The sequence below is a fragment of the Triplophysa dalaica genome, chromosome 2 (genome assembly GCF_015846415.1).
Source record: "Triplophysa dalaica isolate WHDGS20190420 chromosome 2, ASM1584641v1, whole genome shotgun sequence".
NCBI lineage: Eukaryota > Metazoa > Chordata > Actinopteri > Cypriniformes > Nemacheilidae > Triplophysa > Triplophysa dalaica.
The window spans coordinates 17,873,366-17,899,260 of NC_079543.1; the positions used below are offsets into that span (position 1 = coordinate 17,873,366).

At 35.4% G+C, this 25,895-nt stretch overlaps 2 protein-coding genes and 1 long non-coding RNA gene across 11 annotated transcripts in view; 1 reads left to right on the forward strand and 2 right to left on the reverse strand.

Moving 5' to 3' along the window:
* Window positions 1-2,076: 2,076 nt before the first annotated feature.
* Window positions 2,077-17,636, reverse strand: LOC130434556 (uncharacterized). 7 transcript variants are annotated; one of them, XM_056764781.1, is made up of 10 exons: window positions 17,504-17,633; window positions 11,176-12,678; window positions 9,375-9,586; window positions 6,452-7,211; window positions 6,315-6,356; window positions 6,016-6,095; window positions 4,835-4,878; window positions 3,832-4,006; window positions 3,415-3,498; window positions 2,077-2,967 (listed from the first exon to the last, which is right to left on the reverse strand). In XM_056764781.1, the coding sequence occupies exons 3-8, from the start codon at window positions 9,582-9,584 to the stop codon at window positions 3,835-3,837; spliced, it is 1,308 nt and encodes a 435-aa protein (XP_056620759.1). In that variant the 5' UTR covers window positions 9,585-9,586; window positions 11,176-12,678; window positions 17,504-17,633; the 3' UTR covers window positions 2,077-2,967; window positions 3,415-3,498; window positions 3,832-3,834. The 7 variants fall into 7 exon arrangements, with proteins under 7 accessions (XP_056620759.1, XP_056620767.1, XP_056620779.1 ...); XM_056764789.1 differs by lacking the exon at window positions 6,016-6,095; XM_056764806.1 differs by lacking the exons at window positions 2,077-2,967; window positions 3,415-3,498 and adding an exon at window positions 4,119-4,155 and having other exon boundaries at window positions 3,867-4,006; window positions 17,504-17,635.
* Window positions 17,637-18,929: 1,293 nt separating this feature from the next.
* LOC130439580 (histo-blood group ABO system transferase 2-like) overlaps window positions 18,930-25,895 on the forward strand; it is a 40,873-nt gene continuing 33,907 nt past the window's right edge. For all 3 annotated transcript variants that reach the window (XM_056772225.1, XM_056772227.1, XM_056772226.1), the window contains exon 1: window positions 18,930-19,072. In XM_056772225.1, the coding sequence (XP_056628203.1) occupies window positions 19,020-19,072 (53 nt within the window). In that variant the 5' untranslated portion in view covers window positions 18,930-19,019. The remainder of the gene's footprint in view (window positions 19,073-25,895) is intronic.
* Window positions 20,550-22,648, reverse strand: LOC130439632 (uncharacterized). The gene is made up of 3 exons (XR_008909468.1): window positions 22,274-22,648; window positions 21,629-21,722; window positions 20,550-21,294 (listed from the first exon to the last, which is right to left on the reverse strand). It is a non-coding gene; the product is annotated as an uncharacterized LOC130439632 (long non-coding RNA).

The window sequence follows — 25,895 nt, forward strand, 5'->3', positions numbered from 1 at the left end:
ATTTGGTTCAGCTTTTTTGTGACAACAAAGCTGTAGTTTCTCCAGACTGGCGTCACTACATAGCAAGTTAATCATGCTAATTTCTTAAATAATCCTATTACAAAGCATAATTTGTTTTTCACACGCTTAAATTGTACAGATTTTAAGGGAAAATATTTTGTGTATTATTGTGTGTGTGTGTGTATGTATGTAAGCTATGATTGCAATAGAATGTGGAAATGTCTTCATTTGTCTTGATGCATACATGCTGTTTGTCGTTTAAGCATACTTGTTGATGAACCCCATCAAATGGAATTTAAATCATAGATGTATTTCTATAATGATTTCCATATCGCATCATCCAAGTGTACATCAATATAGACATAAATCAAATCCACTTTCACTGACATTCTGTAAAACTGTACAGAGAAATGTATTAATTTGTCTTTATGCATATGTTCACTGCTGTAATAAACACAATAATAATGGCATAAATGTCTGCTGTGTGAACTTCCTATGAAAATAATATAACATTTGTCTGACTTTAGACTACTGCAGATGCTTACAAGTTCATGACTCATGCATACACACTGAGTCTTGGGTGTGGTACATACATATGTTCACTACTTTAATAAACACATTGTTGATGGCATTGCCAATGAAGGGTGAGGTCGGGTTCCAAAGGTTTCACTAAAACAATGCCTGGTACCGGGCAGTCTCCATGAAATATTGAAATGAAATCTTGTAATAAGACCAAACAAAATACATTTTCGGAGTTTAAATGGCAAATGTTGAAAGTGAGACATTTTGAAATGTCATTCTAAATATGGGCTCATTTTGGATTTCATGAGAGGTACACATTCCAAAAAAGTTGGGACAGGTAGGAAAAAGATGCCGGAAAAGTGTACATATAAAGGAACAGCTAGAGGACCAATTTGCAACATGATTGGGTATAAAAAGAGCCTCTCAGAGTGGCAGTGTCTCTCAAAGGGCAAGATGGGCATAGGATCACTAATTCCCCAAATGCTGCGGCGAAAAATAGTGAAGCAAAATCAAAAAGGACTTTCTCAGGGAAAAATTGCAAAGAGTTTAAATTTATCATCATCAACAGTGCATAATATCATCCAAAGATTCAGAGAATCTGGAACAATCTCTGAGCGTAAAGGTCAAGGCCGGAAAACCATACTGGATGCCCATTATCTTCGGGCCCTTAGACGGCACTGCATCACATACAGGAATGCTACTGTAATGCAAATCACAACATGGGCTCAGGAATACTTGCAGACAACATTGTCTGTGAACACAATCCACCGTGCCATTCGCCGTTGCCGGCTAAGACTCTATAGGTCAAAAAAGAAGTTATATCTAAACACGATTGTGAAGCGTAGGCGTTTTCTCTGGGCCAAGGCTCATTAAAAATGGACTGTGGCAAAGTGGAAAACTGTTCTGTGGTCAGACGAATCAAAACTTGAGTTTCTTTTTGGAAAACTGGGACGCTATGTCATCCGGACTAAAGATAACCCAAGTTGTTATCAGCACTCAGTTCAGAAACCTGCATTTCTGATGGTATGGGGTTGCATGAGTGTGGCATGGGCAGCTTACACATCCGGAAAGGCACCATCAATGCTGAAAGGTATATCCAAGTTCTAGAACAACATATGCTCCCATCCAGATGTCATCTCTTTCAGGGAAGACCTTGCATTTTCCAACATGACAATGCCAGACCACATAATGCATCAATTACAACATCATGGCTGCGTAGAAGAATCCAGTTACTGAAATGGCCTGCCTGAAGTCCAGATCTTCACCCATAGAAAACATTTGGTGCATCATAAAGAGGAAGATGCGACAAAGAAGACCTTAGACAGTAGAGCAACTAGAAGCTTGTATTAGACAAGAATGGTACAACATTCCTATTCCTAAACTTGAGCAACCTTCATCAACAATGTGTTTATTAAAGTAGTGAACATATGTATGTACCACACCCAAGACTCAGTGTGTATGCATGAGTCATGAACTTGTAAGCATCTGCAGTAGTCTAAAGTCAGACAAATGTTATATTATTTTCATAGGAAGTTCACACAGCAGACATTTATGCCATTATTATTGTGTTTATTACAGCAGTGAACATATGCATAAAGACAAATTAATACATTTCTCTGTACAGTTTTACAGAATGTCAGTGAAAGTGGATTTGATTTATGTCTATATTGATGTACACTTGGATGATGCGATATGGAAATCATTATAGAAATACATCTATGATTTAAATTCCATTTGATGGGGTTCATCAACAAGTATGCTTAAACGACAAACAGCATGTATGCATCAAGACAAATGAAGACATTTCCACATTCTATTGCAATCATAGCTTACATACATACACACACACACACAATAATACACAAAATATTTTCCCTTAAAATCTGTACAATTTAAGCGTGTGAAAAACAAATTATGCTTTGTAATAGGATTATTTAAGAAATTAGCATGATTAACTTGCTATGTAGTGACGCCAGTCTGGAGAAACTACAGCTTTGTTGTCACAAAAAAGCTGAACCAAATTAATAATAATAGTCCAATATTAGTGTTTGCAAATTCCTTCTTCAATTTTTGAGTTTATCTTAATAAAAGCTTAGAATTGCCATTCTATATGTGCTGGACCTTTGGCCTTGATTATCTGTAAGCTATGTGTGACAACACTTAGTAGATTTAGTTCAAAAATAAAAAATCAAAGTGCACTATTTTCAAACAGTTGGGTTTGTAATGAGCCCTATCTAGAGTAAATCACCTCAAAAAAAGGCCTGTTTAATAGAAAGGAAAGTCTTTTTTGTGCACATCTTCAGCACCGGAGAGTTGTCCTCAATGTCCTCCATAACGGCTATACTGCTGTATGCATTTACAGCCTGTTTGTGTTGACTACTGAGTGAGTGGTAGCACCGATTGAGAAGACAGTTGACTGCATATCCTTTGTCAAGTCACCCAAACCTGTAGAGGAATTGTATAGAAAAACAGAAAGAAAAATCACCATACAGCAGACAATGTCCAACAAACAAGCAAATTTCAAATATTTTGAAATGTTTATGGAAAGTTCGAGCAAACAACTGCTGAATGTGTGTGACCTTCAATCAGAAACTATCCTGCTTCTGTGTCAAAAATAGCCACATGGACAATTATTTGTATTTTTTCACATCTTTTTAGTGATAGCATTGTTTCTTTACAATGTAACCAATTCCACGATATCATACAAAGGAACTAAAATGTGGATGGAGAGCTTGTGAAATTGTGATAGTTAAGCATTTCATTTGTGATTACTTCTGCAGAATAACATGGTGATCATATCATGATTCCTTTTTACAATAATATTGGATAGTCAGTTTCTCCTGAAAAAAAGGGATTGACACAAATGTCAGATGATGTTCATCCTTTTCTTACCATCTGCCCATGCTCTCATTTCCAGGTGAAGGTGAGCATTCAGGGTTTCCAGGTCCCAAGGGGGATCTATATAGCTTTAGAAGTCTAAAATGATGAGAAGAATTATTATTATTAGTATGAATCATTATTTGTTATCTGATATTTTTATCACCATAATACAGTTTATACTGTTCAGTCCTGTCCATTTTATGTGAAGCCATTAACATGTTTCTTGTAAATAGAAACATTTGTCTTTCTTAGGTATTTCTATTTAATGTAATTATTTGCCAATATTAAATCTTTTTGATGCTTTGAATGCATAATTATTGCACCGCCAATGAATAATAGATCAAAAGATAGAACTACAACTGCCATGGCTTCTTCTGGTCTTTTATCCAAATACTATATACTGTATGATTGCACATCTACATAGCATACCAACTACTTCTCCACTTCCTGCCCTAAGATGGAACCAGCAGCATTGTGATGTTCTCTGCTCAACGTGCCTGCAGACAGCCAACTCCAGTTGCTCCTCATAAACCTTCTTGCAGGATTTGTGGGAATTCTCTCTGGCTGCCAACCAAGCCCCAACACAAATGCATATTCCAATAACCTACATTGTCGAAAAATCGTAACTGACAAATGATCATTATGTCATGATGTAAGAATTGTATCAAATAGGTATATGAAAAAGGAAAGAATAATTTGTGTTCAAATAACTATACATTCTGAAATGTATTCACATCCCGACCACTTTCAGATCTAAAAAAAACAAGAACAAATGGAACTAACATTTAAGATTTGACATGGATAAAGGTAACTTGGTGTACAATACATAGTTGTGTATTTTGCCATTCATGTGTGAATGTGTAGATTCTAGAATACCTTGCAATACACTTTAAACAGTAATGTTTCCTTCAACCAATATGTAAGCATTGCTGGGGTGCAGGCAGGACAGCTGAATTGCTCTTGCACATGGACTCAATTTCATATTGAACAGCAACATTTTGGAAGTTTAAAAGGCAACACATGCACCATTAAATTTTCAAGACATACTGTAAGTGACATACCATGTCCAATAATGATGCATACAAAACTGATTTTTATTAGGTTATTCCTGAAGGAATATACATTTTAGGCAATGAACAACAAGCCCCATTTTTAAATTAATTTACATATTTCTAATTCATTCTTCAAGAAAAGAAGAAGGCTCCCATGAGTCCTTCCATTTGGTCCCACTGTAAGAGACAACGTTTTGAGTAAAAATTTACATTTGCTGAGTGACTCTGTCAGGCAAGCAAACTGTTATATCACTTTATGAAATATAACAATTGAAAATATTTTAACATTTCAGTGAACTATTGACATTGTTACTGTTACCCAAATATTAAAACTGTTGTATATGGTCTGTATGTAATAAACCGTCGATTAGTACACGTACCAGGTCTTGCATGGAACCCAACGAATGAGGACCTCCTCTGTTCCCTATAGAACAAACAAAAAACAAGCATGATCACAACACAACTTTCCACAACACAAAATCCAGCCATGTGCGTCATGGCACAAATCTTGCAATTGTGATGGTAAAATGTACAGTGGTAAAGTCCTAACATATCATGTTATGTCATCATGTAACCTTTATTTAAATACTGCTTATTTACAATATAAATTGTGTAGCAGCTCTAGAAAAACGGGTGGCAATGTCCAGCATTATTAAGTTCAGTCTTTATTGATTAGTTTTTACTTAGTTCATCTGTCAAAACAGCAGCTTTGAAGAAAACAATGATGTCATGATCCAGCTCAGTAACAATCACATGAATACATTGTTGGGGCCAAATGCGTTTTTATTAAATACAAAGAATTCAAAGTGATTCAGTTTCAATTCATGTTAACTTCACATTCAGCATGTCCAGAGTGTTATCCTTTTTTATCTATGCTCTAACATTTTCAGGGCTTCTGCAAGTTTCAACAAGTAAAATTAAAGATATTTAAGACAATTTTAAGACCATTATTAATTAAATGTAAGAATGTTTTAAAGGTTCATGTCAATACTTGCAAAAGGTATGAAGGCTATGAAGGAAAATCAAAGTATGTTAATTTACAGAACAGTGTGTAATCGTAGGTTTCAACTGGTCAGACAACAACAAAGGCCTAGAATAACTAGCATTAAATAAACGGCAACATAACTACACAGTCAACACATGAGGTCATGGGATGATCATAGTGATGTCACTATGTTATTATGTTAGTAATATGTTAGCTCAATGTGAATTTATTTTATTAAGTCACCATTATGGTGATCAGTGTATGCTTTAGCTGGACTATTCACCCTTATCTTTTACATAATAGTTTTTCTTTGCCTGTTGTCATTGTTGGTTTATGAATCACAATTGTTATACCAAAGAAAAAACCTGAAGTTAATCCAATCTGAAAATACTGGGTAGAGTGGTTCATCTCATGTTGTATTTTTAGTCTGGTTATCAATTTTACAATTTGACGCTAAGCAGTGTTGGGGCAGATGAGATGGTTGGAAGGATTTTAAGCAGATTTTTTAAGTAGTCTATGACTGCAAGTACATCGATATAATGCAAGACTGTGTGAAAATGCTTTGGAAAGACAAACCTCTCTCACTCTTTTTTTCAAAACCTTGGAGTAATCAAAGTTGTTTTGGCTCACTCTCCTACAGCATTCTGGACACTCATCTGAAAGATAGGCAATATTATTTTGAAATAAGTATATTGCTACAAATAAAACCAAACAGCGACTGCAGAATCAAAGAGTAGTTAATAAATCATATTAATGTACATTTACATTTATTCATTTGGAAGACGCTTTTATCCAAAGCTGTTAATGCAAAGCTCTTACCAATGGGCTACAGGAAAGCTACTGATGCAAATGTATATACAGAAAATGTACTTAACACTTTTTCTTTTTCTTGCTGGCTTCCATCTGTTGGACTGGATCTGCATCAAGACATCACACTTTATTATACAGTAAGTTATTACTTCTTAAGAATGTCAAGAGTTCAGACACACTTTACTGAGTATTAAGGACATACAGTGTACTTCATTTCTTGGTCTATTTTTGGCCTTCTGGGCCTGGGGTCTTGTGGCTTCTGATGAGCCTGTGATATCAATACCGGTAGCTTCTGGGGGGCTGGTGGCAGTGGCTTCTGGAGGGCTGGTGGCTTCTTGGGGGCTGGTGGCAGTGGCTTCTTGAGGGCTGGTGGCTTCTTGGGGGCTGGTGGCAGTGGCTTCTGGAGGGCTGGTGGCTTCTTGGGGGCTGGTGGCAGTGGCTTCTGGAGGGCTGGTGGCTTCTTGGGGGCTGGTGGCAGTGGCTTCTGGAGGGCTGGTGGCTTCTTGGGGGCTGGTGGCAGTGGCTTCTGGAGGGCTGGTGGCTTCTGGGGGGCTGGTGGCAGTGGCTTCTGGAGGGCTGGTGGCAGTAGCTTCTTGGGGGCTGGTGGGAGCGGCTTCTGGGGGGCTGGTGGCAGCAGCTTCTGGGGGAATGGGGGCAGCAGCTTCTGGGGGACTGGTGGGAGCGGCTTCTGGGGGGTTGGTGGCAGCAGCTTCTGGGGGACAGGTGGGAGCGGCTTCTGGGGGGCTGGTGGCAGCAGCTTCTGGGGGAATGGGGGCAGCAGCTTCTGGGGGGGCTGGTGGGAGCGGCTTCTGGGGGGTTGGTGGCAGCAGCTTCTGGGGGGCTGGTGGCAGCAGCTTCTGGGGGGTTGGTGGCAGCAGCTTCTGGAGGGCTGGTGGCAGTAGCTTCTGGAGGGTCAGTAGTTTCTGTGCTACTTGTGGCCTTCTTCTGTCTTTGACAATGAACTTGCAGACAAGACAAAGATCAAAATTAAGAACTTTGCATATGACTAATTATTAAAAACACAAAGATGATCTGAATGCAAGTGTAAGAGGCTAGTTTTTATAATAGTATTGGTTTCTACATTACATGTGTGTTGTGTTATGTTATGATTGAAAAGAGCCATTAAGGATCTACGGTATATGTCAAGAGATCTAGTCATCAAGGCAATACTGTACTTAGCTTTTGATCAGAGCATTCTAAATTTTCATGATTATGACAGGGGGATAATGCTAAAGAAGCTGCAACTAGTTTTATATAAAGAGGAGGTATCCAACCCCAAAATATTAAATGTATTCTCATGCTTCTATCACTTTTTAGAACCAAATTTCTCCAAAGGTGTTTAAGGTGAAGTCTCAACAGGATAAATAGTCAAGCAGAGTTTATACTTAAATTAATATTACATTTTCTGTTTCTCCCACAAGACAACATTGGTGTTTGTGAAGGAGGCTGAAATGTTCCTAACTAATTTATGAGAAGCAGACTGTTCAAAGCTGTTGTGGAGAGGGAAATGTAGTAGATCTTTCTTTTTATCTACGGTAAAAGTTTACAATAGAGTTCCTCATATCTTCTCTGTCTCAAACTGATTGTTTTAAGGAAATGGAGCAAAATCTGTGATTAAATGGATACATAAATGAAACAATAACGAGATTACATCCAGGTCTCCTGAGCTATCAATGATCTGGCCCATGGCCAAAATTTAAAGAACGCTAGCTTCAGAACATTGTTTCCACAGGAAGATCAATTCTTACCAAAGGCTATGAGCCAGAAAGCATAAACTACATGTGCAGTATACTGCCCCTATCAGGAATAGGTAGATCATTTTTTACCCTTAACTTAAATCAGGGGCAATTGATAGACCTAAAACATGTCTTCTCCCATCAATTGTAATTATTGTCACAAAACAGTCTGCCTAATACTGTTTATCTATTTTGTTGACTTCAGGCAATAGTATTGTTTTGCAATAGAGCCACCACATGCTGCTTTATCCTATTATGGCTAAATGTAATGGTTCACCCTTTGCATCCATATGAAAAATAAAGAGAATGAAACATGTGGATTATCAGTGTTTCCAGATTACAGACCTTAATATTAGTAAAAAAAACGTACTCTTTAGCACTGCTTCATACATCAATTTAACCCTCTGAAACAAATCGGGATCCAAAACGTAATCCCCTCCAAGGATGGCATCGGCCACCAACTTTCCCTTTAATTTCTTTCCCAAAAGTAGTATGGGGAAGAAATCAAGGGCAGCAAGTTTGTCAAGCTGAAATAAAAACTTTAAATTAAAAAAACATGCATAGAATGAAATAATTTGACTAAAATATTAATTTCATTTCATTTTTATGGTCATTGGAAAAAAACTCTTAAAATGTGCCACTTATACGTAGGCATGGGCCGCATACCGGTTTCAAGGTATACCAAGGTTTAAAAGAGTTAAGGTTTCAAAACCACAAAAAAAATTATGTGATACAGTTTCTAAGGTAAGAGCTGTGTTTGCATAAGAATAGATTGTTTAATCATGTAATTCAATGTTTGATGTTTATGTCTAATATATATATATATATATTTTTTTTTTAAGAATATTTTAATTTTAAGGCTTTATTTTTACCTGACACACAAGTTATGGTTCAAACTGAAATGAATTGTGTCCAGTCTCTATGTATATGCATACATTTGAAGGTAACACATTTTAGTGTTGTAATAGCAATACCGTGAAACCGTGGTATTCATTGAGCAAGGTTATTATAGCACCAAAATCTCATACCAGCCCATGTCTACTTATATCAAGAAATTAATTACTACTGGTTTGTAACTAAATATTCATCAAAATGCTATCACTAACATATTTATTTCTGCTTCATCAGCCATGTTTTCATCAATGTATTTTTCCCGGGGGGGGAACGGGACGGCCTCATGGCGGAAGGATCCCGTTGCAGGAATTTATTCACTCAAAACCAGTTGATGGAAACACATGTGATTCATATTTTCTTTTTTTTTCACATTTCATAAAAGTTTACTTGACAGCTGCATGGAAACATGACAATTGACCGTTTAACTTTACTACGTTTACTGAGTTGACCCCATGAATCGGCCTATTTGTATGCTTATCCCTGACCTAAACTTACCATTACATGGCAGCTATTAAGTACAACTGTCCTGTTGTTGTTTTTCTCGATTGACTTCTTCCATTCAGCCTTCTTATTTTGAAAGTTGCATCTCTTTTTTGCAACTTTTGTTTTGTACGGCTGGAGTTGTTTGCAGAGTGGGCATGTCTTGAATGCAACACTTATCAGGGTGTTGCACCCGGGGCACAATTTCTGTGTGTTTCCCGGCATCTCTAAATAGAAGAAAAAAGTAATACAACATATTTTTGTACCATATGATCCAGTAAAAAGGGGTCAAATTGTTACGTTACATATCATTATAACATAAATTAACTTTTTAAAACGAGGTTGTTACTTTAAAGTCCAACCACATGGGCAGTTATCTTTAGCTCGAGCACCACTCATTCTGTGGCAGGTACGGCTGCTACATAAAATGCATGTTCAATACATAAATAAATGTAGTAATATGTACTCATATGCAAGCATGGCATTGGCACAAGTTGGTGCTACATGGAAAGACTAACCTGATAGTTCAACGTTTCACTGTACGTTTTTGAATTACCTGTAGTCTGATTAAAAGTATTTTAAAATGTAATTTAGCCTAATTACAACTATGCCAATAGACAAATACAACCAATTTTCATTGGTTAATGGAAAAGTGTTTTAAAGCTTGACGTTTTGCAGAAAATCTGAGTTATATTTGACATAAGAATACAAACTGTATTAAGGGATTACATTTTATGGACCATATTTTTCCATAATTATTTATTAAACCTAGTCTGTGGGGTAAAACGACCCCAGCAGGTATCACTGATAGTAAGTATGTACATCACGTCCTTTCTTATTCCATCATGTAGTTTCTCAGGTTAGAAACATTTTCATATAAATAAATAAATAAGTTATTTCGGCTTAGTGCTTGTCACGTATGTAATGTGTTGAAAAACAAGTTAAAAACAGAGGTCACGCATGGATAAATGCATAACATTATAATACCACATCAACTGGGATGATGAATGATGCATGCGTTTAAATTACTTTTTAACTTCTGTTACTATAATATTTCGTCTTTTCACTTAAACATTTCAAATTGACTTCGATGTGTCCACATTCAACGATGTCTGCAGATTAAGACTACACCAACAACTGTAGGTTTTGACCTAAGTGTGATTTTCAGTTACAAAGATTATCCTTAAACTGGACATGAGTAACTTACTTATAGCGCGCACGCGCGCGTGAATTCAGTTCACTGAAGACTCGCTATGAACGGCTCATTTGAATCATTGAGTTGTTCATACAATCGTAGATGAATCATTTGGCGTGATTTGCGAACCGATTTACCCGGTTCGTTAAAAATAATCATTTCTTTCATGAGGGGCACATCGTAATTTCTTTATTTCCAAATAAGGAGTAACGATATGCTTTATGTAATATAGCGGAGTAAAAAGATAAAAACGTCATTACTGTCCACCACTGCGAACAATAAACTGAATTATAAAGCGATCTATTTATATTTTCAAAGGTCGCCAAAAGCTTTATTAAGCTTACCGGATAACAAGCCACATAGCTACTAAATCTACCGCAGAATTCGTAAAGGTAATTGTAAAAAAAAACTTTAATTGTCGGCGGTGGCTAACGCTAGCTAAATTACTCATGCGTTAGCTTCACTTAACTGTCCTACTGGCGTCACGGGCAGTCGCATGATTCTAACGTTACAGTTTAGTTACCATTAGAGCAAACATGTTTCAGTAAAACAACGTGACACTTTACAATTTCACTAAAATAACGCAGACAGCATTAGGATAATGTGATATACTGTACATACCTCTGACGCTCAATCGTGTTGTATGTGGAGTCGACCGTCATCGATGTGTCACACAGAGGTCTTCTCTTTAGCGCCCCCAGTGGACTTTCGTGTCGTAAAACTGTAGAAATATGTACCTGCTAGAACGTATTTAGTGGCGCTGCAAAAAGTGTGCAGAGGTCGTCTTACCCATGAGACCAGGTTGCAATATTCTCCCAACAGCTTGCCATTCATTACTCTGAAATTCGTGTCTTAGAAATGGGACCTTGACATCGGTGCCTAAAGCACACCTAGAATAGAATTCATCCCAGAATTCAGACAAGCAGTCACGAAAAACACCTGGACCAACACCTTCTTCAATCTGTCCATTAGGGAGTTTCATTCGAATACTGATCTCTTTGTCCATTAATGCTGGGTCACTGAAAGCTTGCATCAAATCACAAAGAGCTTGTCCTCTTCGCACCAAAATAATTGTTTTTGGAGGATCCTCAAGTGGAATTGTATCCTCCAAAGTCCCAACATCACTTAAACCTTCTCCAATTGTGACCACATTGTCAAATGAGTCCTCAAATGGCGACTCTTCCACATCAGTTGCAATCCTTACGTTCTGTGCTGGGGTATTGGTGTTGAAAGCCTCTTGACTCCATACTTCTTGCACTGTGTTCACATTTTCAGAAGTTTCCTGAATCAGTGCTGCCATTTGCTCTTGCATTATATCATCACTGTTTTCTGTCTCCATGTAATCGAACACCGTCTCAGTCTGCATGACTGATATTTGCTGGTCCATGATATAAAGTGGACTGTGTAACATAAAACTAGTCTCCTCTGACTCTTCTAAAGTTGTGAGGTCAACTGTTTCACATTCTTTGATGCCAGAGCTGCTAGATGATTGACCATCATCTTGGGCGCCCTCGGTGAACATGACATCTGGTTCAGGGTTTGTGTCAGAATTCTCTGCAGTACTTTCTCTATTGTTGGTTTTGGTAAAAAGATAAAGTCTGAGAATTTTTACCTTTGTTTCTTCATACAAATCTTCAATGGTAAATTCTGATTCAACCATTCTGTGGGAGAAATCTCGAATGCTGCTGTCAAGACTTTTCAGTTATGTTTGGATTTACCATTTGGAAAAAAGAGCCCCTCTGCTAGTTTCTGTACATCTCTAACTGTTGACTTCACATCCATAGAAACATGCCTGGTTCCTCCACCTTTAGCAGACCGAACTTGTTTGAAGTCATTTTCTCTTGCACTGAAGTTCATCCAGCCCAGTTCCACACGCTTAGATTTCTTCTTGGCATTTGAGTTTCCAACATATCGTTTTGAAATATGTTGTTGATGTTCTTCTTTGGTACTTGTGGTGCATACTCGTTTCCTTAACCTCTCAAACAAGTTACTTTTTCTGTCTGTATTTGAAATGGAATCTTGCGTTTTTCGACAAAAGGCCACTACTGCCACTCTGTCCCCATAACAGGGAATGTACTTGGCTAGCTCTCTCTCTGACATCAATGGTATTACAGATACATCAATCTGTTGAATGAAACAAGTGATTACAATTATTGCTTAAAACTTGTGCATTTCTAATTCACTACATTCAGGGTGAAAATTATGAAATGTAATCAATAGCTCAATTTCTTTTGTTATAATTTCAAATCTGAACACAACAATTCACAACTGTACACTAAACAGATGTCCTCTATCTTAGTATCTTTAGATTTTGAAATAATGAAATGTTTGTTTTTATAAAATGTTTGACTTAAACTTTTAATAATTGTTGTTTAATTGTATACGTTTCATGTTTTTAGACACACTCTAAAAAATGCTGGGTTATTTCTGTAAACACATTTTTGGGTTAATTGTGCTGGGTCATAATTTTGGGTTGTTTGAGGTACTGTAAACACACAGTTGGGTTGCTCATGCTGGGTCAAATGGATTGTAGGGGTTATTTCACCACTGAACAGCTGGGTTGGGTTATTTTAACCCAACCGGTTTGTTCATTTTTCCACTTCATCGAACCTTCTGCATCCTTCACGCGTCTCCTTGTCAGATGGCAACACACATCACAGCAAGCTGATTTTATAAGGTAAATGAATATGATAATATTATTATTTTTAATAACTTGTGGTAAGAGCACACTGATTTTACTGTTTAATGCAGTATTTGATCTGTCTCTGTGCGGAGGAAGTGTTTTATTCTGTGATTGATTAACGTTAAGTAATTTAGCAGCTTAGCATGCTATTTTTTTTACAAAAAAGTCCTTAACAATCGCTTTATCGTTATGTTATAAATATATGTGTGTACGTGTGTATATTTTTACTTTAAAAGGTTTTTATCCTTCACGTTAAATCCTCATGGAAATGTATGAACTAGCCTTAGGGCAGAAATACATGGTATAGTTCGGTTAATATTTGCCTACTGTATGGCTTTGTAATGTTTAGTCAGAATTAGATAATTTCATACAAAATTTGATCTAAGGGGATATTTTTTCAAGTGTCTGTGACGTGCTAAAATTAGCATTTTTATAAGGCCTCTGTGTTTGTTCATTAAATGCATTTTAACTTAAATTTTAGTTATGTTTTAAGACTAACTGTCATATATTTAACAGGTGGGGACTTTCATGGTGGAATACTTGCAAAATGCAGAGAACAGTGACGTATTCTGCACATTTTGTGCCTTTGGGACGAGGCAGCAACGACATCCCAGACCTTCACCATTTTTTCGGGACATGCCATTGAAACTGATTTGTTGCTCAGTTGATCTGTTTCAAGTCCTTTTCTGTGCTTGATGTTAACTAAGCAGTCTCTTCCTACTTAGAAATTTCTCCGGCATGCAGTTTATCGTATTGATGGACATGAGTGAAGAGGGAAGTTTTTGAGGACACTTGTAACATGCTTTAAGTTTTCACATGTATTGTCTGTTGTTTGGAGTCTTTGTTTGGCTTAGTTTTAATGGCACACTGTTTGGACTGATTCTCATGTGCCAATAATATATTTTTGAGTGTGCTAATGCTGCAATGTTGACATATAGAATAGGAATCTACAGTGCCTAATTCACCCAGTTTTGTGTTTTTAAAGAAACTGATCTACAAAAACTTGTTTTTATGTGTCTGTAGGTGTTGGATGAAATGTATGACAATTGCACCCATTCAATAAATGTAAAGAAATAAAGTTAATAAAAATGCATATTTACAATTGCATTTGTTTTGTGTAATTGTATTACAGAAAAAATATAATAATTTTACATTCCCTTGAGATTATTTATTTTTATTGGTAAATATAAAAGTAGCAAGGCATTGGGAAAACATATAACCCAATGTTTAGGTTATGTTAACCCAGAAACACAGTTAACCCGACCCACTAGTTGGGTCAAACAAACAATCCAGCATTTTGGGTCAAATGGTTCAACCCAGCACTTGGGTCAAAATAACCCAGCGCGTGTTCTGTCCCATAGTTACCCAGCAGCTGGGTTAAGGTTGGGTTATTTTCTAACCCAGCAATTCTTAGTGTGCACGCTTTTCGCTTGACAAAAAATAATTAACCTCTTAAGAAGAATTCTGAATAGTTAAATAATTTCAGGCCAGAATACACGCAGAGAAAGACGGAATCTGGAAATAAAACAGACGCCATATATGGTCCTGCTGGTATTGTTTCTTTAATCCGTGTTCATCAAATTCATGTGGCAAATATTAAACGATTCCGTTTATTATCATTTCAAAAAGTGAGAGGGCACAGTTTACTAAAGTGGCCGGGCCATGGCTAACACTGCATCTTAAGCTAAATATAAATTGTCAAACGAAAATAAAGTAAAATACAACTTATATAGGCTAATATATTTAGTTAAAATTTAGCCAAAATTTGTGCAGCGATAGCTACACACAACATACAAGTATTAGTAAATGGCATTTTTATTAATAAATTATTTGAACATATAGCTGATAATAGGGCTAAGCTATATTCACAACTAACTTACATGATATCCCGAGATTACTGGAGTTAAAGGGTGCAGAACAAAAGCATTTTTAGCACACGAACAAAAACAATAATAAAGCAGACTGCACACAAAAAAAAAACCTAGAGAACATGCATAAACACTCGAGCTAGTTGGCGATTATCATGTTAATATTGTTTCACGTGCTTTGTCGTGTAAAACCAGTCATCAGGCTGGCTGCAAAGCCTAGCCTTTTGTCTAAGAGGTTCCTAAGCGATTACGTTTATTAAAACGGTTTGTAATTTCGTGTTGATTTTTGGATCAAAGTAATTTTCCACTTCTAAGATGCATTTTTAGGCAGCTAGGCGACGCCATTCTCTCATCTCAGTTTAAGTATAGGTGTTCTATATGCATTAAATTTGGAAAATACAATTACATTGCTAAATTAAATACATTGAATAATTTTTTACTTCTCGAAATTTGAAAGAAAGTACTCTTGACTCCTGTTTTCATTACCAATTTATTGAATCCTTATTGAGCATGCATTAAGTCTAAAACAAAAAGCGCATATTTCGGTAAAAAAAATTTTGCGTAAAGAATTTTTTATTCAAGAATATTGTTCAAGATTAAATCAGTATGAAAACAGTTTAGGTGAGTGTAATATGTTCAGTGTATTTTGATTGACTGAAAACACATTGGTTTAGTATAAAGTATATACGTTTGATTTGAATAACAAATACATTAGGCCGTATATAGCCAAGTTTGACTTAATCATATTAGTTCAGTGATTGTGATAAATCCAACAGAAAAAGTTTGATTTCATCCAAAAACATTATTAGAAAAAATATCAATGCAACCATTTTATGTGGAAATTTGCCACATAATTGAATAACATTCAAATGATGAGGCATGTTTTGCGTGCAGATACTGCCAAGCACTTTTAATGGTTGTGATAGCAGTTTTTGTATTATAGTGGACTCCTTAAGAATTAAAGCCTCATTGTTTCCTCGATTTTGTAAGTCACTTTGCAATGAAAGCGTCTGCTAAATTCCTTAATGTAAATGTTACGGACAAAACGAGGATATATAACGCCAATCACCGGTAGAAAGAAAATGTGCGTCCACGAGAAAGAAGACAATCAAAATACCTTGTTTGTATCCATTTGACAAACATTATGAATTCAATTGAAATCAATGAGTCAATTCTGATAATTATTGCAGCACAAAAAAAAATTATAAATACGAGGAGAGCTTGCAATATAATCCTTTATTGCTAGATGTTCTGCCAGCTTCCACTTTTTCCGCCACGATGTGGCATGAGGGCATAAAAATAAAGCGCGGAATGTCACGGAAATTTGGGATTAAACACTTATTCTTCTCTAACTCATTTACAAATGCCAGTTCTGTGTAATGCATGGTTTCATTGCATATGAACGTAATATGCTTGTTCAACACAATTTTAGGGTAATTTGAACGAAGGTGGCTAGTTCGTATGAATTTTGCACGATCTTGTTTACGGGCTTCATAAAGTGCGAACGAATTTCCTTAAAACACATACGTGTCTATGTAGCGGGTCCCAGCTAGGTCTCCGCTGACAGATATATAGATAACCCTCTGATAGGAGTCTGGAAATATTGAAAATATTGAAAAGAAATCAGCGACGCAGGACAACAGCAGCTCATGCTCCAATCACTCGGATTATCTTTTATTTCTAACATCATTTTAACATTATATCTGCAATCATGAATTATTTCTGTTATTTTTTCTGCTTTACATTGAGCACAGGTTATATCCACATTTGAATAACATGAAGCCATATTTTCTTCCAAAGTCTGTTTTCACATAAACGTCTCCTCCCATATTTTCCCAACATAGAAAATTTGTATGAACCACAAGACAACCATTTTCCTTTTAACTCACATTTTCTGTCTATCATCAATAGAATATTTTTGTATCACCATACATTTTATAAGTGTTCACTTTTTTATAACAGAATAATCATCATTTGCAGTTAAGCTGTATTACACAACTCTATATAGATACCAACGTCCATAGTAAACATTTCTGCCTCATAACAAGGCACCCAATCCTATGAACGAAAACTGTCTCGTTGTCTAATATTAACATGTGCGCATTTAAACACGGCTGCGGCCGTAACTGGTCTTACTCTGCACATTAGTATTAATTTAATACTCTTTAAACATTGAACCACACATACACAGCTACTTTTCACACAAATGCCCAGGAGCCGCAAGAAACAAGTCAAATAAAACAATAGATGAGGCCGTTGGCCGCCATTTCCTCAACTACGTAACATCAAATTGAACCGTTTACGCACTTTACATACTTTTGCCTTATTGACAACACATCACCAGGGATTCATACTAGTTTCTTAACATCTCTTGTCATATAAAAGTTGTATAACTAACCTGGAAATATTGAAAATATTGAAAAGAAATCAGCGACGCAGGACAACAGCAGCTCATGCTCCAATCACTCGGATTATGAGCTCCTCTTGCTCTGCGCATTACTAAGAGTCCCAGTGTAACGCTGCCGCGAGGTGGTGCCACCTTGTGTCCATTTTAAAACAGCATGTAATTGCGCTTCTTTGTGAACTATTCAATTCGTTCAGTCAAAATAAAATGAAATTACATTAGAAAGAAAGAAAACAAAAATTTATCTCAGCAAAACACTTATATTTTGAGAGTGTCACATCTACATGCCCAACGTCTCAACGCACTAGTTATTTTTCCATGTTATTTAAAGACTTTGTCCACACTAGCTGCAGCAGCAATACAGCACAAGCTGAATTCTTTATTTGAAAAGAATCGCGTGGCGTACATGTGGTGTGAACACGATATGACACACATAAACACATTTAAAAACTGGCCCTCTTACATATTTATAAGCAAATACATGTCCCATCACCTTGTCTTGTTCGATTTGGGCTATGTTTTCCTCCTCAATGTTGCGTTGCCTTAAAAAATAAAAAAAATCGTGCTGATCCATGTTGATTCTCTGTTGATCAACGTGCCATAAGAAGTCGTGGCCACGAGATACTGATGTTGTTCCCTCAACGTAAGAAGTCGTGGGCACGAGATACGGATGTCGTTCCCACGTTATAGGATCTTGAGGGAACGACTTAACATCGCGTGGCCACAACATAAGGATGGCGTTACCTCAACATGCTGATGTCGTGGCGACAACATAATATCACGTTCCCTCGAGATAATATGTCGTGGTCTCGTCATATTATCACGTTCCCACGAGTTAATATCTCGTGGCCACGACAAAACTAAGTGAAACGCGCATGTCCCCTCCCGGGCTCCGTAGCATTTTATATAAATGTAACAGGAAAAAAATAAAAACTACCATGTTTTGGTTTTTAGAGCTGTTAAACGATTAATTGCTTCCGGAATCATATTAGATGTCTTTGTACTGTGCATATTAATTTTGTATTTATAAACACATAAATTTTTAAGAAAAATATAAAAATCATCTGTTTATGCAAAGTTGAAATGCACAGTGGACAGACATATATCATGTAAACACAAACTTTTATTCTGGATTTGGAAATTCCTATTAATCGTTTAACATCTTTAACATTTAACATTTTTTTTGCTGCTGTTCAGTGTAGCTGCAGTTCTTATATGTGGGTAAGATGTTGAGTTCACTTACAGTAAAAACCTGTTGATATGAAAATTCCCACTAGGAGGAGTTGTTGTATTAGGTAGAGAATAGTCCTCTATGGACAAGAGACAGAAGCTCTGTTTATTGTGGATGGAAAATGGGTGTGATATATTTGATTTGCATTCACTGAGCAGACATCCTTTGACTGTTAAATATCTGTTTTTGTACAGCCCTCCTGTGTGATACTAACCAGCCAACTCTCTATCATCCTCCAGTTCAGACATAAAGTTAAGACAGGAACACGATCCAACAATTATGCTGATTCGTAATAATTTCCTTTATTTATTTGCTGGAATGACACTGGTTGGGTATGTAATTTCATTAAAAAAATATATGTAGCAGATTTACTCATGTGTGTTAATGGGATGTTACTTATAGGTTATATATTTAGATTTTGTTGCTTTGATCTTGAATTGTATTACTCTATGATGCTGTGTTGGCAATGATGCTTCTTGGTAGATATTCATGTGATTTTTAGTTGACTGTATTTTAGGCACTATATTAATACACTATTAGTTAACAAAATATTATGCGTAAACTGTCTCAATGACTGATTGCCAGACTGGTCTCCTAAGCTACGTTGACTGATTGACAGACTGGTCTCCTGAAGCTATACTTTTTGTCTATTTAACGCTTTTTTCTGACAAAACAACAATATTTGAATCACATAATTATAACTCCACGTCATAATACAGTGATTGTTTTGTTTTGGTGAACTTTTATTTCATGATAGATGAATTGTAAAGCCAAGTCGATTGTACTAAAAATGTAAGGAAGTTAAGAATATTTGGTTACACTTTATTTTATAGGGCCTGTTTTACAGTGTGATTATTAATTTATGTATTGCATAATAAAAATTAACTACTTGTACTTACTATAGGGTTAGGATTAGAGTTCTGTTTAGTGTTAGTTACATGTAATTATGCATCATTTATAGTAAATACTATAATAAATACATGTAATTTGTAACAAGGGCACCTTAAAATAAAGAATAACCTTTTTTTTCTAAAGTGTGAAACATGAGCTGTTTTTCAGTTCACCTGACCATCCAGGCTTAGCACAATTATGGCTGTAAGCAAATCTGGTTTTGCCAATCTTAGAAGCGAGACTTGGGTCAAGCTTAGAGGTACCCAATTGAATTAGATAAAACAAAATAATTTACATAACGGGAAGAGTCGGTGTTGTGAAGGGAAGCCAGAAGAGCTGATGTAATAGGTATGTAGGCTAGTTGGCGGCTTGGAAATGATTGGCAGGATCATATGATCAGACTCCTTCCGAACTTTAAATATACATTTTTGTGCTTAACTGGAACTATATTCCAGAATATACTATGTTCCAAAAATCTACTCTTGTATTTATGTTATGAAATACAGATTTCAATCAGCATGTATGTCAAAGGCATTTTAAGGATATTCAGTTGTTACTCAATTATAATATAAGAGTGTTGAACATACAGTGGTGTGAAAAAGTATTTCCCCCTTCCGGATTTTTTGTTTTTTTGGACATTTGTCATGCTTAAATGATTCAGATCATCAAATAATTTTTGATTAGATACAAAATACAGTTTTTAAATTATACCCAGTGGGCAATTGATGTTAAATAGACATCAAATTGACGTCAAACATCGGCATCAAAGAATTGGTCAAAAATGCAAATCAAATCGATGTCAAAATTTGACATCAAATTGACATCAAGTTTTGACGTTAATTTGATTAGCAATTTCTTTTACATTTTTTAACAAATTGATGTCCTATTCTAGACCAATAAATAATGAAACAACAGTACTTAATGTAAGACATGTTTTATTAAATACAATCAGCTACAATTCCAGAAATTTAAAATGTTCTTAAACCACTAATAAATATAAAATCCTCCTTGAATTACTTTTTAATTAAATATTAACATTTAAATTGATATATAAATATTAAGTGATCAGGAAAAAGCCATCACATGACAAAATTGTACATATTACAGGTTTTGATATCATATGAAAGCTCTCAAGCCCTTTCCATTTGTTAAAAACATTTACGTGTAGTTATTTAGCAGACGCTTTTATCCAAAGCGACTTACAGTGCACTTATTACAGGGACAATCCCCCTGGAGCAACGGGGAGTAAAGTGTCTTGCTCAAGGACACACTGGTGGTGGCTACTAGGATAGAACCAGCAACCTTTTGATTTACCAGTTCAGTGGTTTAACCCACTAGACCACCCACTCCATAAAAACAATTTGTAAATTAAATAAAAACAGTTTTGGAAAGGGCTTAATAGCTTTCATATGATCCTAAAACCAGTATTTTTTATTTCACCATGTGATGGGTTTTCCCAGATCATATCCCAAATGAACAAAAATAATTTTGATAAACAATTGGCTTAAGGCCTACTTATTCAGAATCTGAACACACATCAATCGCCGATTTCCCCTTTTGTCGTCCCATACCCCCACATCTATCGGGAGCAGACCGGAGATTTTTTAGCTGTATTTTTTTATTTCAGCCTCTGATAATGAAGGTTTGGACTGCTGTAGTGCACCTAAATGAAGATGAAACCACAATTAGCACACCTTTTAAGACATTAAAATATACCTAACATTTTTCGGCAACCATCACTTGTACATAGAAGTTAATGCAAGTTGCTGCTCTTAAATGTTTATTAACACTAAGATGTTCCCAGGTTTAAATAAGTATCTGTTAAATTTAGAAATGTGCACTACTTGCAAATATTTAAGAGTTGTTAAATGTTTTAAATGTGTCAGTTTACTAAGATAAGATTGTAATTTAAGCATTACATGTTTAATTTACTTAAAATGTAGCATATGTTGATAGACACTACATCCTCTAATCATACAAGAAAAGTAATGTAGTACCTATTATAACACGACATAGCCGTGTTTTCCAAAGGCCTTCTTCATTCCTGAGCCATCCATATTCATTGTTGACATCAATTTGTTTGTAAGAATTCTGAAAAAAAAGACAACCATATCAGTATTCAATGATTGTTAAGATTGTTGAACAATACAACTAAGTGACCAGAACAGCTGAGAAGTTTTCCTTTGAGCACAGTAACACAAATGGTCATTGAACCAGCTTTTGGTACCTTTAGTAGTGTGGGCTGGTCCTGCTTGACACAGTGGACCTTCTACCAGGACATTTTAGAACACTTCATCAGTGTGTATCAAATTATGAATTATAATTATGGGTATGTTTCGCTTTGTCGCATAGCATCGGTAAAGAGATTCAAATGAGGGCATTTTTATTTTATCCGAATATTAATTGCAAAACTAACATTACTCACTGACATTTCTAAATCGTTAACTCAACGTTACACGCTTAATGGATCGCACATTAACATTACCTCAGAAATCTTCACGGTACTTCTGGCGGGATATTTCAACTCACCAGATTCTAATATATCGCCAAGTCATATATTTCATCAAAACACAATCTTCTAGGTTTTCAAAGTTACCCAATATATATCGTATTTTTTATTTCATGAGATGTTTATTACTCACCTGATAAAAAGCGACAACCTTGTCCAATGCTTCGACCGCATAGCAAACACTGGCCTCTACGCAAGACGTGATGACGTACGTTTCAACGGTCAACGTAGTAAATCCTCCAAATATTTTTATAAATTTTATATTTTTACGTGTATGTATAAAATAATATGTTATACTACATTTGCATCAAATTTCACACAAAAAATAAATTAATTGTTGTAGTCCATTCACTAACTTCAGCTGCTGAGAAACCCGGAAATGTGAAATAGGCCATGGCGCCGTCTACAGGTGGTATTAAGAAATACATAAGACAGATAATAAATGGGCATTAAAACTACAGAGAATGAATGGGCATTGTAGGCCCAACATTTTTCATAATAAAATTAATGATTAATTAATGATTATTAATAAAAATTAAGGAAAAATAAAAATTTATAAAAAATTTATAAGAGTTTTTTGACTAAAATGAACATGAAGTTGTAATACTGTAAAAATGGTACATACATTATAAGGTATTACAATTTTATGAGTATTTTCAATTACAGCAATGTTTTTCTAATTTTACAGTAATATAATATCACTATAAATAACAAAAATAAGGATACATAATACTTTATGTGGGGTTACAGCAAAAATGCTGCTTTTGTTTTTAATATTTTAAATTGTAATTACATCTGAATGTATTATTGGCAAATCAGTATATTTTCTTGTAAAATTTAACAATCACTGTTTCCTTTTATTTCAGCATGAGTATTTACATACTTTTAAAAAAAGTGTTTTTTACCACAGAAGTTACAGCAGTCCACTTTCATGTACAAATCCAAGAACTGCTTCAAAAGATGTGACAAATAGATGCATTTTGAGGGGCCAGTTAGAAGAAAAATGCTATTTCAACTGGATTTACATTGATGTCAATATGATGTCAATACAACATCAAATGAATGCCTATAATGCAACGTTGATTTGACGTCATTTCAATGTCAAACATATTGGGCTATACTTACATTAACCAATTTCAGTATGGGATGAACCTCATATTTTCACCTCATTAAAAACCTTGAAGAATTTAATGTATGATTTGAATTTGAAATGATGTGGTGCACCATCTTGATCAAATCTTGTCTGAAATTTGACGTCAAATTGACATCGAGGTGCCCGCTGGGATGGTTTTATTTATTAAGGGAAAAAGCAATGCAAACATTTCTGACATTATGTGAAAATTTTCGCGTGGACATACTCTTTCGCTCGCTGGATGACGCATAGCTTGAGCTTTTCAAAAGTGCAGGGGTGGTGGGTGTTTGTTAACAATAAAATCGATGAATACAATGACAGAAGGCTACAAAAGGTATAAAATACAAGATATAAAAAGCTTCCCTTTTAAATGAGTGATACTAAAAAAGAGAAAATATATATTTTTTTATAAATGTATATTAATTATTATTATATTCATAATTTTAATTTATAAAATAAATACTCTGCTTAATAATGACAATTTGTCCCTCCTCCTCATCAATTCCCTCCCTTCTTCATCACAGTTACTGTATACATTGCATGCGATTATACAATTTAGGTAGCTGCGGAACAACATCACAATTAGCAATTACCATTGGTCTAAAAAACGAAATATAATATGGAAAACAATTGAACATTTTAACAAAACATAGACAGAACATCTTCCCAAACACATATCAAGCTTATTTAAACTGCAAATCATGAATTTCTTATTAAGATACTTAAACAAAACATTTTGAACTTTTCCTAAAAACATGTATAAATGATTGTATGTATTGTTCAAAAGTGAATATGAATACTTCTTTTCAGTATTTGAGTTCTGTTAAAATACGGAGCATCTTATCTCACCTGTTGCTCCAATTTTAATTTTCTGCAAATAACGGCAAAAAGAAACAATATTTTAATTTGACATTTGGGAGTAATATTGTTTGTAGTTCACAGAAAAAAACAAAGATAATAATTGTATATGAGCACATACCTATTAACGGTAATTTCAGAAAAACAAAAAGTGGTCTTTGTAATGGTCCCTTAAAGGCCACTTTATCCGCGATCTTATTTTCAACCTTTAGTGTAATGTTGCTGTTAGAGCATAAATAATACCTGCAAAACGAGAAAGCTCAAAGTTCAGTGCCAAGCGAGATATTTGGTCTCATTCACTAAGCATGCGTATGCACAAATTTGTGTGAAACCTGCATACGAACGCTTTCAGGAATAAATCATTATTCACACAATCTTTCGTACAGAAATTCATTCTAAATAAAAGAGAAAAGATACGAACAGTTGAAAGCACACTTACGCAAAAATCCCCATTCTCTTTCTTTCCTTTTCTTTCTCTCTCTCTCTCTCTCTCTCTCTCTCTCTCTCTAAGACTAAATTAAAGTTTTATCTCAGGATAATAGTTACATATTTTAAATAATGCCCTTAAAGTTGTTCATTTCGCGGACCACTGTACTGTGAATAAATTATTTTTGTTGAAACAGCTATTGGCATGATCAGGTACTGTTTACCAGCCCAAAACAACGAGCACTAGCTGCATTTAATTACATTCGTGTCTAAAATTCCGATAATATGCCACGACCCGCATCGCAAAAACATATTAAAAGTCATATGATTATAATCTTATTTGTGAAATAAACATTCTAAATCTTCAAAAAGATGAGGGGCTTTGGCAAGACATGACTAGGGGCTTAAGCACCAAAAGCCCCACCATCGCAATGCCACTGCTAAGAAGGTATGTAACCTCAGTTCCCTGATGGAGGGAACGAGACGTTGTGTCGAGAACGACAGATGGGGTTCGCCCTTGAGAACCAATCAACTCTGACTACTATAGAAAAGGCCAATGAAATTTGGCGAATGAAATTTGCTTGCCAGTCTCCGCCCCCGGATGTCCGGTATAAAATGAAGCCAGCGTGCAGCATTCATTTACCTCTTGCTCTCACTTACCTTATTTAAATGTCATGCTCCCCAGGGCTGGGTAAAAATGCATCAAAATGTATTTTAAAATAATATACCAAATACCTTACTTTTAAGTGTATCAAAATAAACAAAAAAATACAGCAGCCAAACCCTGTATCAAAATAAACTACTGTATCTTTGAATTTTAAAAATACTACAAAATACTTTTACAATGGTGGGAGCATGAAATTCATTGTCACCATGTTGAGGTTTGTAGAGGAGTGTTTCTTCTATGTGTGTCAGTGTGGTTTTTGGTTTCCTTTGTCAAAGTGCTTTCACAAACTTTAAAGTTTTCCACAATCACAAAAAGTACATAACTTTATTCGAAGCTGATATTATTTGATTACAGTTAATACTATAGAAGCAAACAACCGCAAATTTACATGTGTAAAACTATATTATAATGTATTCTCTCGAAAAATCTTAATTGTCATATGTATGTTAAATATAAACCCCTTTTTTTGGTAATTGATAAGGAATAGATTATTAATTGGTCAATTATAATTACATTGAATCAAAAAATACTTTACATCCGATATAATTGTTGAAAAATATAAAATTTTCAACAAATCATCAATATATTTGAGTATTTGATTTAGTTGGGTTCTTGACTTACATTAAATTAAATTTTCTTTCAGTGCTTGAAATTGTGTTTAAAAAAACACTT